Source organism: Myotis myotis, unplaced genomic scaffold, assembly GCF_014108235.1.
Source record: "Myotis myotis isolate mMyoMyo1 unplaced genomic scaffold, mMyoMyo1.p scaffold_m19_p_21, whole genome shotgun sequence".
Taxonomy (NCBI): domain Eukaryota; kingdom Metazoa; phylum Chordata; class Mammalia; order Chiroptera; family Vespertilionidae; genus Myotis; species Myotis myotis.
Window position 1 is genome coordinate 3108395 of NW_023416326.1, and position 15223 is coordinate 3123617.

At 55.0% G+C, this 15223-nt stretch overlaps 1 protein-coding gene across 2 annotated transcripts in view; it reads right to left on the reverse strand.

Moving 5' to 3' along the window:
* Nucleotides 1–15223, reverse strand: part of LOC118678747 (centriole, cilia and spindle associated protein) — a 29193-nt gene extending 13970 nt beyond the window's left edge. The window contains exons 1-3 of one of the 2 annotated variants that reach the window (XR_004975004.1): nucleotides 14709–15223; nucleotides 9024–9310; nucleotides 5892–6699 (exon numbers count right to left, since the gene is read on the reverse strand). Coding sequence is in view for 1 of the 2 variants with exons in the window: in XM_036354649.1 (XP_036210542.1) it covers nucleotides 6523–6699; nucleotides 9024–9310; nucleotides 14709–15084 (840 nt within the window). In the remaining variant the exon portion in view is untranslated. Of the gene's footprint in view, nucleotides 1–4337; nucleotides 6700–9023; nucleotides 9311–14708 lie in introns of those variants that run through there. The other variant, XM_036354649.1, reaches the window with a different exon arrangement.

Consider the following 15223-nt stretch of genomic DNA (forward strand, 5'->3'; position numbering starts at 1 on the left):
CAACCTTCTGGCCTAAGGTACAACGCCCCCACCCACAGAGGCACCCAGCCAGAGGAAAAGAGTCAGTCTTTTTAGTGAAATTCCAGGGTTTTTATACCCTTCTACCCCAAAAGCTCAGCACTTGAAATACGGTAATATTCACAGCGCCCTCCCAGCCAGGTTCAAGACCTGGCCAGGTGCAGCCTGCCCTCACCCCCACCCCCACCCCTGGGCCCCAGTCTGGCTTAAGAATCACCAGTTTGGAATCTCCAGGCGGGTGGGGGAGGGCATAGGGAGAGTGGGAACGTCGTTTATGTCCCGTGTTTTCTCTAGATTTTAAAAGACAACTAATACAGCCCATGCCTCTGGGAAATCAGGAAAACAGGTCGCTTACCGGATTGATGGCTTATTCTAAGAGACAGGAGCTCAGGAATCGTCCGACGAGGAGATGCGCAGGGCAAGGTGTGGGTGAGCACAGAGCCTCTGCACCCCTCTCCAGGGCACCCTGCTCCCCAACCTCTGCGTCCACCACCCAGCTCCGTGCCCAACACCAACCTCCAGCCCCTGTTCCCGCCCCGGAAGTGGGAGGGCAGGAAGGAAAGCCCATCCTCCAATCACGGGCCGGCTCCCAGGCAGCCAGCCCCATCCTCAGGTGTATCCACGCATCACCACATTAGCATACACAGGTGTGCTGGAAAGGGCTGTTGCAGGAATGGACAGCAAGCCACCAAACACTGAGTCTGTTGCTCTTTCTTCATTCCCAGCGTCCAGACTTCCTCCTGGTATTCCCTCTCTTTTGTCTGAATTGCACCCTTGCCCGGCCGGCGTGGCTCAGTGGTTGAGTGTTGACCAATGAACCAGGAGGTCAGGGTTCGATTCCCGGTCAGGGCACCTGCCACGGTGGCCAGCTTGATCCCCAGCCAATCAATGATTCTCATCATTGATGTTTCCATCTCTCCCTCTCCCTTCCTCTCTGAAACCAGTAAAATAAAAATTTTTTAAAAGGACATCCTCACCTATTCCTTGAAAGCAGCTCATCTGGCCATCAGTTCTCCACGTTTCCTTTACCTGGTCGGGCTCCTGAGGGACGTTTCACTGGGTATAGAATTCTGAGTTGACAGTTACTTGCTTTCAGCACTTCGCATGTGCCACGTCCTCCTGGCCTCCTTAGATGAACAAACTCACTGTCGTTTGAAACGTCGTTTCGCTGTAGGTAATCTTTCCTTTTCTCTAGTTGCGTTCACATGCCCTTTGGTTTTCAACCGTTTGCGATGGTCCTGGGGGGGCTGGGGTGTCTCCCGTTCACTCCGCCTGCTCGGGCAGTTTCCGCCATCAGGTTTGGGTCGCAGGTTCTGTGGGTGTCGGTTCCCATGTCAGTTCAGCTTTCAGAGCCCAGTGCTGTGGAGATCAGTCCCAGGTGTCCCCCAGGGGGTCAGCCCAGACGCCAGCTCAGGCCTCCGGGGTTTGCTATGCTAATTAGGACCAGCTCCACGGGTAAAAGGTGTGAGCAGGTGAGCGGGGCAGGGGCGAACCTGGGTCCACAGATAAACTTGGTGGAGTTACTTTCCTGAGCTCTTCCCTCTCTGCACTACCTGCTGGTTCCTTGAGACTCCCCGTTACTGGGCCTTCAGCCCCAAAATGCCCACTTTTGTCACTGAGCCATGTCCTTCAGAGAGAAAAAATCACATGTCTCAGCCTCACCCTCTTCAGTGAAGGAAGTTCCTGCCTCGGACCCGGGCTCCTGCAGGCTCCCCTTGGCAGCCGCGGGGTGAGCTGGGGGCTCCCGCACGAAACACGGAGGAAATGGAGAAAGGGGTGCCCCCCCCGCCCCTGCTCACTGAGTGTTCACAGCTCCTTTCTGTCCCTCAACCAGACGTCGCCACGACCCGGCACCTCTGTGCCCATTTCTACACTGTATTCGGGCTGGGAGATACCAAGCCATTTTTTAAGAGGATTTTTTAATTATTAATACTTTTTAAAATATGTTTATTGGTTTCAGAGAGGAAGGGAAAGGGAGAGAGAAATATCCATGATGAGAGAGAATCATTGACTGGCTGCCTCCTGTGCGCCCCCTACTGGGGATGGAGCCCACAACCCGGGCATGTGCTCTGACCGGGAATCGAACCCTGACCTCCTGGTTCATAGACAGACACTCAACCTCTGAGCCACGGATAGTTCGACTCAACACCCGTAGAAAGTATCGAACGCATCTTGCTAAACCTTTCTCTGATGACACACCCATCGAGGAGTCGATGTGACCGCACCTGTTCAACCGCGGACGTGCTCACCAGAATCCGTCCCCACAAAGCAGAAGTCCCAGCGGGTCACAGTCACTCACTTTATTCACATTTTTTTCCAAGTCACTGCGATATTAAATAGAAGCAAAAAGCAATACATGGATCTTAGAAAAGGCAGCCCCCGCCCCCAGGGCCTGAGCGGTGAGGCCCTAATCGCCCGGGCGCTGTTCCCGTGGAATGGTACTGAACGCAGTGCTCACACTGAACTTACCACACGGGGAGTTTTGCTAATTATTATTCTTATTTTTAATCCAAAAAGGAGCTTCTACTGTCTTCCTTCAGGTGTCCTGCCTGAACGAACACCTTCATCCAGGTGTTCCCACCTCATACTAGCGGGCTGGCGGGGACAGATTGGGCCGGAAACCTCCACGCAGCTCCTGGCACAGAATTCGCTATGAAGCACACACATCCTGACCCCCAAGAACCCCACTTCCTCCGATTGCACAAACACCCACTTCTCACGCTAACATCCTGAAGTGGCCGGCTCACATTTTCGGGGACCACTTTTAAAATATCGAACGATCGCAACACAATCCCAGGGGCCTTCTGCGTCAGGCGTTAGCGGTTTGGTCCCCAACCGACGCAGAACCAGGCTTTAGCAACCGCAGCACCATTTTAAATCGAGCCCAGTGACGTGTAAAATGATCCACTAGACAATTTTTTGACCAAAGCTGTCAACAAGAAAAGTCTTTATTTCTAACATAGCTTTCACCTCACTCCCTCTTCACCAGTAACACTTCGGAATGTTTTAAGGATCAGGCACTGTAACCCTCCACATATAAAATCTCTGCCCAGGAGAGCATTATCAATTTAAAGAAGGAGAAAAATACCCTAGAGGTTGTTTTTTGTGTTTTTTTTTAACCTACAAATGGTGCAGTATTCTGGTTTTGTGGTTTTGTTTTAATATATATTCTTTATTGATTTCAGAGAGGAAGGGAGAGGGAGAGATAGAAACATCCATGATGAGAGAGAATCATGGATCGGCTGTCTCCTGCACGCCCCCTACTGGGGATCGAGCCTGCAACCGGGAATGGAACAGTGACCTCCTGGTTCACAGGTCAACGCTCAACCACTGAGCCACGCTGGCCGGGCCAGTATTCTGTTTTGGATGTTATGGTTTCCAATAACCCAAACAGCCACCATTCTTCCAGGGGACTTGTTACCTGAGTTTCCCAGCATAAAAGTAACAAAGCTATCTAATATTAATAAAAGGCCTGAGGCCGAAACACCTTAACGCTGTAACGACCAAAGACCTGCGCGGGTGGGTGGGGCTGTGCGATTTCGTGCGCTGGGCTTCTAGTTACATATAAAGTGGCATAAATAAGCGCCCACTATAAGATGAGCCATAAGAGAATTCCTTTATAAACTTTTAAAAATGTTTCTATGTGCTTAGGAATTTCATGGGGAGGGGTGGCACCCACATACCCAGAGGTACCGAGTCGTCTTTCAGGTTTTTTAAAAAAAATAAAAAGAATGAATTCCATTTTACTTCTCATTCACCTAGGTCCAGCGAGTGCCAATGTGAAGCCTTTGACTTCTCTTAATAACAGTAACACAGAAACTTGGCAAATTGTTTTAATTCCGAGCTTAAAGCCAACATTTTGAAAGTCTATGTAGCAATGATTTTATTCCATCGTTTAAATATCCCTGGCTTCTCGAGCAGTTTCAAACTTTGCACCATGAAAGGGGATTTTACACTACCTGCTTGTTTTGCAAGTCCGCCCAAGACTTAAAGAACGTGATTACATATTCGTTTCTAGACCATCAAATCGTTACAACTTAAAACATTTCATAGGCTCAAAAGTTAACTTGAAACCTTTATGACTTGGACACAGGAGGGGTCTCACAATTCATTTGTGTGAATCTACTCATTGTTCATGCACATTAAAATTACTTTAAAAATCTTGGTCATCTGTCCTTTATTTAAAAAAGGGTGGTGGTGGGGGGAGCCCTAGCTGGTTTGTCTCAGTGGATAGCGCGTCGGCCTGTGGACTGAAGGGTACGGGGTTTAATTCCAGTCAAGGGCACGTACCTCGGTTGCAGGCTCCTCCCCGGCCCGGGCCCTGGTCAGGGCATGTGCAGGAAGCAACCAATTGATGTCTCTCTCACATCGATGTTTCTCTCTGTCCTTCCCTGTCCCTTCCACTCTCTCTAAAAATCAATGGGAAAATATCCTGGGGTGAGGAGAAGGTGGGAAATGGCCAGTATTGCCCTCTAGGTTTTCCCAGATCACCCCCTGGGCTGTCAGGAGTAAGCTCATTAAATACAAGTGTTTCCTGAAGGAAGGGGTGTGGCTTATTGAAAGCCTGGAGGAAGCTGGGTCTCTTTAAAAAAAAAAAAATGTTTTTATTAATTTCAGAGAGGAAGGGAGAGGGAGAGAGAGAGAGAGACATCCATGATGAGAGAGAACCATGGATCGGCTGCCTCCTGCACGCCCCACACAGGGTATGGAGTCTGCAACCGGGAATCAAACCGTGACCTTCTGGTTCATAGGTTGACGCTCACCCACTGAGCCACACTGGCCGGGCGGGAAGCTGGGTTTCTAAGGCAGTCTGTCGGGGTGCAGGTGCGGAGTTGGGGGGGTGGGAGGGATCTCTTCCCTAAGATTGTCAGTTGCAACATAAGCACTTGGGCGGAATGGCTAACCCCGAACCCGGACAGCAGGGGGTGGCCTGACCATCGGCGACACCGCACCCCCAGTCCTTGCAGGGTCTCAGGGCTTTAACGGCCACAGCAAGAGCGACCAGCACCCCTCGCAGGGCCGCGCCGGACCCCAGCGAGCCTCCTCCTGTTCAATTCACCCCTCACCGAGCAGGAGCGCGCTCTGCCCAGTGACTCCCCTCAAAACGCCCCCACACCAGCTTCAAAGTCTTTTTAAAAAAATAAATAAAAGCTCCTGGCCCTTCCGTAGGAGTTTCCAAAGCTTAACACCGTTGTCAGTCGACATCATGTGAAGTTTTATGTGGAATAAGACACACGTGTGTTCTAAAGAGCGAGCATCATCCTGCAAAGACCCAGAGGAGAGGAGAAGAACCAGGAAAACGCTCCACCTCGCACCCAACACCAGCTTCGCCTCCACACCCTCCCGGCGCCCGGCTGGCCAGGCACCCGTCTCCCCTGCCCACGGGATTCAGCACCCATCCCTCCTGTAGACCCTCCGCCGGGTGGGAGCCAGGGTTTCCTAAAACCACTCTTTCTTCCCCAAAAGCAAGTGGACTGCGAGACGGAGCCCTTCATTCCTGCACAGCCTCCCACGGACACCCACACACCGTTCTGCATGAGGCCTGCTGGCTAGGAATGGATTCCAACCGGAGCCTGAATGTGCCACGGTCACGCTTCGCCATCGGTGAGGTCCGTGGAGGGAAAAGTCGAGAAGTTCAGGGGTGGGGGGGCATCCCGAAGGGCACCTGACTGACGGCCCCTCACCCCCCACAAGCAAGCAAGACCGGCTCCGTTTACTCCCTGGGATTCCAGGCCGTCCTGAATGCCACGCCCACGGTCACGGGAGAGAGGGGTCCGCCTCTAGGAAAATCTCACAATAAAAAAGCAAAACGACAGACGGTCTGACTCCCAGGACACGCCAGCGTCCGCTCCGCACCCTGGAACGCATCTGACCTGCGAAATGACAGGCGCCCACGCGGTGGCTTGAGGACAGCGGACGCTCCCCGAGCCCAGGAAACTCGTCGCGATCACAGCCGCCCGCGGTGCTGAACCGAAACACGACGCAGGTTCCCGCTGCGTGACACGCGGATCCACGTTCCTGCCGAGACTCCCGTGGACGTGACACTGGCTCACGCCAGCACCGTGAGTCTGATGCCAACGACGGGAGGATCTACCGTGGAATCTGGAAAAGCTGCTCAGGTAGGGACGAAGGAGGCCCCGCCTGCCCCAAACTCCCGGGAAAAAATACCGAGTCTGAAGCATCTCTAGCCATTTTAAAGGCATTGGGTGTCGATGTCTGAAAAGATTAAGATGCTTTGAGACGAAACCCGCACAGGGAGAGCAAAGACGTAGGGCGTTATCTTCGTCAAGAAGCAAACGTCGATGGCTTCGCGGTCGCCTGCTGCCCAGGCCGGGGCCCGGGGCGCCCCCAAAGGGCAGCATCTTTAGGGAACCCCCTAAGGAACCTGGCACCAGGGGCTGGTTTCTCACACCCACGTCCTGGTCCTTCTGATGTTTGCAGTTTTGATAGTTTGTTCTCTTTTATTGGTGCTTCTCAAGGAGGCGGTGCCAGCGGCCTCCCCCGTCACGCGCGGGCCGAGTAGCATCGCATGTACTCCGTGACCCACGGGCTCTCCGAGGCGGCCGGCTTGGCCCTCCTGCTCTTCTCCACGTCCACCGAGTGCGCCCGCTGCCTCTGAGCCACCAGCCGCCTCTTTTCCACCTGCCTTCTGTTCTTGGCCCGTAGCGCCGACTCGTGAATCTAAGGAGAGTTCATAAAGGAAAAAAGGAGAAATAACGTCAGCGGCTTTTTGAACAGATTTGCAAGGATATCTGAATGTTTAATATTTAAATTTTAAATATTTCATATTTGCAAGGATAACTTAAGTGGCTTTGGAACTGATTTGTGCTCGGCCGGTGTGGCTCAGTGATTGAGCATCATTGGACCCACCAACCAAGAGGTCCCCAATTCGGTTCCCAGTCAGGGCATATGCCAGGGCTGTAGGCTCGATCCCCACTGGGGGGCGTGCAGGAGGCAGCCAATCAATGTTTCTCTCTCATCGATATTTCTATCTATTCCTCTCCCTTCCTCTCTAAAAATCAACAACATATTTTTAAAAAAAATAATATTTACAATGAGGTCGCCAGAAGCGGGCAGAGGCACGCCCAGTCCTCCCCCCCCGCCCCCCCGCCCCGACTCTCAGCACAGAAGTCAGTCCCCCTGGCCTCCGTGACATGCCCACGCACCTGAAAATGTCCACTGGACTGACCTCCAGACATAAATGGTGAGCCGCTCACTGGCATGAGTCTCTAGAAATGGGCTCTGGAAAATTACTGGATCCGCTTAGCATTCAGCATGGGCACATATTCCATTAAAGGACTTGAAATGTTTTACAGCAAAACAGTTAAAAAGAAAAAAAAAATCCTCCGGGGATTTTGCCACCTCGGACATTTGATGCCATAGATAAACCTGGTGAAAGCTCACCCCGGGGACCGGGCGGCCTTTGTTAAACCCCAGCTCCGTTGTCTCAAATATCCCTCTAGCTCACGCCATCTGCCAGGGTTTAGAAGGCTGTTCGGTAAAAATGTGATTAGGGCATTTAATCAGAATTCAAACCTTCTGCGCTTTCTCCTTCTGCTTCTTTTTTTTTTTTTAATATTTTTTTTAATTTATTTCGAAGGGAGAGGGAGAGAGAGAGAGAAACATCAACGGTGAGAGAGAATCATGGATCGGCTGCCTCCTGCACGCCCCCTACTGGGGATCGAGCCCACAACCCGGGCCTGTGCCCTTGACTGGAATCGAACCCGGGACCCTTCAGTCCACAGGCCGACGCTCTATCCGCTGAGCCACTCCGGCCAGGGCTCCTTCTGCTCCCTTCCACTCATGCCTTGCTTCAGGCTGCAGTCATAATGCGAACCTGGGTCACTGGTTTGTGGCTCTGCACGCGAGGGCCCTCCCCTCTGACACGCTCTCAGGACGTGGAACAGGAGCAAGGCCTCAGGTGGGGGAGCAAGAGGCACCCCATGTCTGAGCAGGGGAAACATTACCCACCATTCGCATCCACTCCCAGGAGCAAAGGGCGACCTCACAGACAAACCAGTGACAAAGGAGCCGAGGGAACACCAGGCAGCACAGCCGAAGGGCCTGGCGACCTCCCCAGGCGCCCACGGCCAATCCGGACGGGCAGCCGCCAGCCCTGTGTGCCCCTCTCCACACCCCCTGGACTCCACCCACTCCCTCCCAGGCTCGTGCTGTAAACCCTTGCAGGCACCCCCGGCCTCCTGGCAGAACCCCCGGTCCCCAGGCAGCCGGCACCCCGAATCCTCCTGCTTGCTCATCAGACGCCCCGTTCTGGACTTCCCTTGGCGCCGTACCAGCCCCTCAGATCTGCACGGCCCCCAAGCAGCCCAGGGACCACAGGGGGGCCACCCAATGAGGGGCAGGCAGTGTGTTTCAGCTCCAGGCCCAGAGAAGCCAGGCCACCAGCCACGGCAGACATCAGGGCCAGCTGCGTGGAGGAAGCACCCCTGCCCTGGTGCCGGCCAGTCCATCCGTGGACACCACAGCCCTGAATGGACACCCCTGGGAAGCTGCTGAGTGTTCTACTGAGATCTCCCCCTGGGACCCCCTAAAGTCTCCGCCCTTAAAACTATTAGGATGGCCCGGCCGGCCTGGCTCAGTGATTGAGCGTCGACCTTTGAACCAGGAGGTCACGGTTGGATTCCCGGTCAGGGCACAGGCCCGGGTTGCAGGCTCGATCTCCAGTAGGAGGTGTACAGGAGGCAGCCGATCAGTGATTCTCTCATCATGGATGTTTCTATCTCTCTCTCCCTCTCTCTCTGAAATCAATAAAAATATTTAAAAAATAAAAATAAATAGTAAAACACTTAGGATGGAGGACCCAGCGCACTGTCCCTCCAAGGAGCTCACCTGTGCCTTCCCTCCCCCCCCCCCTCTAAGGGGTAACTAAGAGGCGGGCTGCACGCTCACCACACACACACACACACACACACACACACACACATGCGTGTGCGTAAATGCACACACACACATACACACACGCGCGCGCACACACACACACGCACCTCGTGCACGGGCGCGGAAGCACAGACGTTGTGTGTTCTTTGGCTCCCTGTGTCCGTCCGTCGCTCCCCCCACCCGTACAGGGCAAAGGGATGCTTGTTTTCTCTCGTTTTACTTGACGGCCTCTGAGGACTTCGGAGCGCTTTCCTGCTGCCTCTGGCGAACAAGGCGCTGGGATGCTGGCGCGGTTTGGTGCCGCCGGGCAGGCGCTCCGTGCCCGTGCCCGCCCCTGCCACTCCGATCTCCTCTTCAGGCTTCTTCTTCACGCCTTTTCCTGGCGATGCTTTTTCTAAGAGAAGACAACACAAGAGGAAGACGCTTTAAAATCAGGGTTGCGAATAGTTCCTTTAGCCCAGCGGTTCTCAACCTGTGGGTCGCGACCCCTTTGGGGGTCGAACGACCCTTTCACAGGGGTCGCCTAGGACCATCGGAAAACACATACATAATTACATATTGTTTTTGTGACTCATCACTATGCTTTAATGATGTTCAATGTGTAACAATGACATTGGGGGTCACCACAACATGAGGAGCTGTATTAGAGGGTCGCGGCATGAGGAAGGTTGAGAACCGCTGCTTTAACTAGTTGGGCTGAAGGATACATTATGCTTCACTGAGTCAGGAACGTGTTCACCGATCCCTCCATTCGCATGTTCCGCTTAAAGCAGAAATGCACAAACAAGCAAATGTGATTCTTTTCAAACCAGCGGCCCCATTTTTACCTTATTTACTTTTTTTTCTTTTAAAGAATAGTTTATTGATTTTGAGAGAGAGGGGGAGAAGAGAGAAGCATTGATGAGAGTGAACCATCCATTGGCTGCCTCCTGCACGCCCCCCACTGGGGACCGAGCCAGCCACCCTGGCACGTGCCCTGATTGGGAATCGAACCGGTGACCTTGCCGTGCCTGGGACGACGCCCAACCAGCTGAGCCACACCGACCAGGGCCGACCCCATTTTTAAATCAACGACAAACGGAGCAAGGCTGAGCCAAGCCTTATTCAAAGGCAGCTACTGTCACTCAGATTCTGAGACTAAATATTAAAAGTAAGACATCTCTTCCCGGGTGGCATGGCTCAGCGGGTGAGCGCTGACCTGTGAACCAGAAGGTCACGGTTTGATTCCCAGCTAGGGTATGTGCCCTGTTGCGGGCTCCATCCCCAGCAGGGGGCGTGCAGGAGGCAGACGATCCATGATGCTCTCTCTCCATTGATATTTCTCTCTCTCTCACACCCTCTCTCCCTTCCTCTCTGAAATCAATTTTAATTTTTTTAAGTAAAGGATCTCTTTGGCCTAAGGGCTTTCTCCAAACTCCCAAGACAAATCCCCGGCCTCGATGCCCGGCTCCAGGGAGAATCCGGATTTATGAGGATCACCCAGCAGCTGCAGGGGTTCGTTTTTAAGTCACTCAACTCGAGCTCCCAGCTCCCATCACTCCCGATGTTCCACACTCTGGACAAGGCTGCGCGTGGCTCTGACACGCTCCCGGGAAGCGGTAGCTGGTGACCTCAACCCGACAGGCCCATCACAATAGGCTGTGGTTTCCATGGTTACCCACCTGGCGCACAGCCCCACATCCCCAGGGTGAAGAGCTACAGACGTGGGAGCCGTGTGTTAAGGGGCTGGCCCTCCATTTGCATCAGAAATGCCCCCGTGACCACAGGCCACCCGTCCGTCCCCCACGCTGTCGGCAGAGCCGGGACCGGTGGGACGGCCTGCCCGCCCCGCGGTGAACACTCCAAAGCACGACCATCTCCCCTCATGGCCTTTCGTGGTTCTGCCGTCATCGCTGTTCATAAACCCCCCGTTTTGGGTAAAGGCTGTGTTGTCCTGTTTTGTGTAAACCCTTTGTGAGCCTTCGTTCCCTGGCAGCCTACACTTCCCTCCAAATAAGGGCTCCTCTGCATCCAGGCCACGCCTCCCAGTCATGGGTCTGAAGCAGGGGTCCTCATGCAAATACAAATACTGTATTTGTTCCCGTTTGTTTTTTTACTTCAAAATAAGATATGCGCACAGTGTGCATAGGAATTAGTTCATGGTTTTTTTTTAAACTATAGTCCGGCCCTCCAACGGTCTGAGGGACAGTGAACTGGCCCCCTGTTTAAAAAGTTTGAGGACCCCTGGTCTGAAGGGTACCCCCTGCTCTGGAGGCTCCAGAATTGGGTGCTGGTGAGGATTTGCTGGATTGCTCTTCCCAAATCTCTTCGCCTTTTAGAGACATACTCTTCTTCCTTACCACTTTCACTTGCTTCTGTCCACATTCCCTTTTATAATATTTATATATTTTTTTAATTGATTTCAGAGAGGAAGGGAGAGAGAGATAGAAACATCCATGATGAGAGAGAATCACGGATCGGCTGCCTCCTGCACACGCCACACACTGGGGATCAAGCCCACGACCCGGGCATGTGCCCTGACCGGGAATCGAACCCTGACCTCCTGGTTCACAGGTGGACGCTCAACCCCTGAGCCACGCCAGCCGGGCTCCGTGTTCCCTCTAAAGAACAGTGAGCCCTGCACGGGCAGTCCAACTCAGGGGCCTTGATAGATCACCTGTCATGCCTATCGACAATGACCTTGACTCTACCAAAGTGAACAACCAACTAAGTAATTCAGAAATAGAGAGACAGAGAGAGAGAGAGAGAGAGAGAGAGAAGGAGGGAGAGAGAGAGAGAGAGAGAGAGAGAGAGAGAGAGAGAGAGAGAGAGAACAACGCAAGAAACCTCCCCAGAATTACAAAACACTAGTTCCACTAGAAGAGAGAAGACGCCAACAGGTTCCCAAGCAGGGGAGGTGCCATCTACAACAGAACAAGGATCAGACTGAGCCGAAACTGTGCCCGCAACATCACAAGTTCCACCTCCGCCCGGCGATGCCTCCAGATATTGAGACAACTCCTTCCAACCCAGAATTCCCGGCCCAGCCACCACCTCGCTGAACTGTGAGGGCAGAAGAGGGCTATCCTTCCACATGCAAGGTCTCGGAAGACTAACCTCTCACACCGCCTTTCTCAGGAAGCTACCAGGAGGAGCTCAACCAGGAAAGAAGACGCCGGGGAAGCCACACAACGAGGCTCCCACCCGGCCAGAAGGCCAGGAGTCCCGGGGCGGTGGCCACGGGCCCTCCCCAGGCACCACCCGGCCGCCGCCGCCAAGAGCAGCCACCGGGCCAGATGGAAGTGGGTCAGAGGCCCTGGGAGGGACGGCCGTCGATGGCCTGAGCGATAGTGAACCTGACGCGCTGGCTGGATTGTGAAAGAAAGAAGAGGGATCATGGCAAACAATGTAGGGCAGCTTTTTTTTTTTTAATCCTCACCCGAGGATATTTTTCCATTGGTTTTTAGAGAGAGTAAAAGAGAGAGAGAAAGACTGAGAGAAACATCGATGGGTTGCCTCCTGCACGCGCCCCGACCAGGGCCTGGGCCGGGGAGGGGCCTGCCACCAGGGTACGTGCCGTTGACTAGAATCGAACCTGGGACTCTCTGGTCCTCGGGCCGACGCTCTATCCACTGAGCCACACCAGCCAGGGCAATGTAGGGCAGCTCTGAGCCACACTTGCACAGGCACAAAAGTGTAGATACTCATCATGAAGCGAATAAACGCCATGATGCCTGTATGTAGAGGGTGTAGCAACGGGCCGTGTGTATGGGTTAGGACAGAGGTAAGAAGAGAGCCAATAAATAATGTTAAAAACTTAAAGAACTGCCAAAGCCGGTGTGGCTCAGTGGATAGAGCGTCGGCCTGCGGACTGAGGGGTCCCAGGTTCGATTCCGGTCAAGGGCATGTACCTGGGTTGCAGGCACTTCCCCAGTGGGGGATGTGCAGGAGGCAGCTGATCGATATTTCTCTCTCATCGATGTTTCTAACTCTCTATCTCTCTCCCTTCCTCTCTGTAAAAAATCAATAAAATATATTAAAAAAAAAAAAAAAAACTTAAAGAACTCAGGAGACACACACACACACACACACACACACATACACAAATAAATAAATAAACTCAGGACGTGTCAGTGAAAGCAACGCTACTCGAAGTCGCAGAAATAAACACCCAAGGAAAATCCAGGGGAGTCGGGAGTGGTCCGGAAGGAACAGGCAGTTGGTATGTGTGTGGCGGGGGCGGCGCTGTCTTTGTAATAAGGCGTATCTCTATACAGAAAAGCCCAGGAACCCAACGGCAGAACCACCAGCCGCTAGGATGCACACTGCTGAGGCCAACCAGCCCATCCGGCCCCATCAGCGCCCCCACCCTGATCAGGGGCAGCCAGCAGCAAACCTCCTGAGTTCCCTCCCCCCAGCCCCACCCCGAATGGGCCCCCATCTGACAGGGCCCATGGACCCCACACCGGGCCTCTAGTAGAACTATATGATTCTGTGTGTATATGCGGCTTCAGTAAAAACAAGAATTACATGTTTATGTTTTACAGAAACCCAAGAGTGCTCATCATTCTAGTATATAAAACCGCCCACTGCCCAGCTGACATAACTCAGGGGTTGAGCATCGACCTATGAACCAGGAGGTCAGGGTTGGATTCACCATCAGGGCACATGCCCCGGGTTGCAGGCTCCATCCCGTGTGGGGCGTGCAGGAGGCAGCCAATCGATGATTCTCATCATTGATGTTTCTCTCTCTCTCTCCCTCTCCCTTCCGGTCTGAAATCAATAAAAACCTGTTTTTAAAATGATGGTGCTACCTGATTATTTTGCACCTTGAAGGAGAAAAATACATATTCTGAGACCAGTGGCCGGGGGGTACTGCGCCCTGTCAACTGCAGTTCTTTTCTCGCTAGACGAGCCTCTTTAAAACCCAGGCACCACCTTAGAGGGCGGCAGGAGGCACTGCTGGCTACTGTATCCCAGGGGTTCAACCTGGCCCTTACCACCGGCGAGCATCCCCCGGCCCCCGCCCCCCCAAATCCCGCCTCCCGGGCTGAGTCCCCAACTCTGCAGCCTCTGGGCAGGAAAGAAAGGGGAGGACCAGGGCTGAGACAGCAGAGGCGCAGCTTCCCCCAGGGGCCATGTCCCAGCCACTGCTGTGAGCGAGGGAAGCGGAGGGGACCCCGCGCCCGCCAGGCCCTCGCCCCGCCCGCCCGCCCGCCCGCGTGACGTCACACTCTGCGTAAACAAATACAAACTCCTCCCCGGCCCAGGTCCCGGGGGTCACTCCCAACACAACAGGGCGGTGGGTCTCAGCCTCCGAGAGTCGCCTTTGAGCCTCCGACCAAAGCTGGGCTCTTCTCATTTTAAAAAAAATGGGGGCTTAGGAATACACGGGTGGGGGTTCGCGGGCTCCCTAAGGCCCCCTGGCCCTCGCTGCTGGCTGGAGCCCCGATTAGGGAAGTAAGCGTGGGAAGGGAGCGGAGGGGGGACGGAGGCGGGTTGACATCTGCCTTATATTGTCTAGGGGGGCGGACGCCCCGTTCGTTAAGGGGATAAAGCAGCCCCGGCCGGTGTGGATCAGTGGGTAGAGCGTCGGCCTGTGGACCAGAAGGGTCCCGGGTTCGAATCCGGTCCAGGGCAGGTACCTCGGGTGCAGGATCCTCCCCGGCCCGGGCCCTGGTCGGGGCGCATGCAGCAGGCCCCCCTCCCCCATCGGTGTTTCCCTCGGTCCCTCCCTCCCCCTGCCCCTCACGCCGCGAGCAACGGGCCGAGGGGAAACCTCCATCCTCTGAGCACCCCCCCACCCCCAGTACCTGGCACAGACGTGTCCTCCGCGTCCCCGGCCTCCGCGTCCCTGGCCTCCGCGTCCCCGGCTTCCGCGGCCTTCGCGGCCGGCTCCTCCTGGGACCCGCGCGTCCGCTGGGCCGGCCCCTCCGCGGGCGGCGGCGGCGAGGCCGAGGCGCACCGGGGCGCGGGGCTCCCGGCGCCCGACGACGCCGAGGACCCCGAGTCGTCCGAGGAGCCCGCGGGGCGCCAGGCGTCCCAGAGCCAGGGCGCGTGCGCCTGCTCCAGCAGCCGGCGGCCGCGGCGGTAGTGCAGCAGCTCCCGGTAGCAGGGCGCGTACTCGGCCCAGCGCGGGTCCCGGTAGCGCTTCATGTACTCGCTCTTCACGCCGCGGCCCGGGGACATGGCGCCGCCGCCCGCCCGCCTCGGGGCCCGCCGATCCCGCCGCCGCCGCCGCCTGCGAAAGCCGGGACACGACACGGAGGCGCGTCCTGCCGCTCCGGCCGCCGGGCCCGCCGCGACATTTAAATCCGAGCCCCGCCCG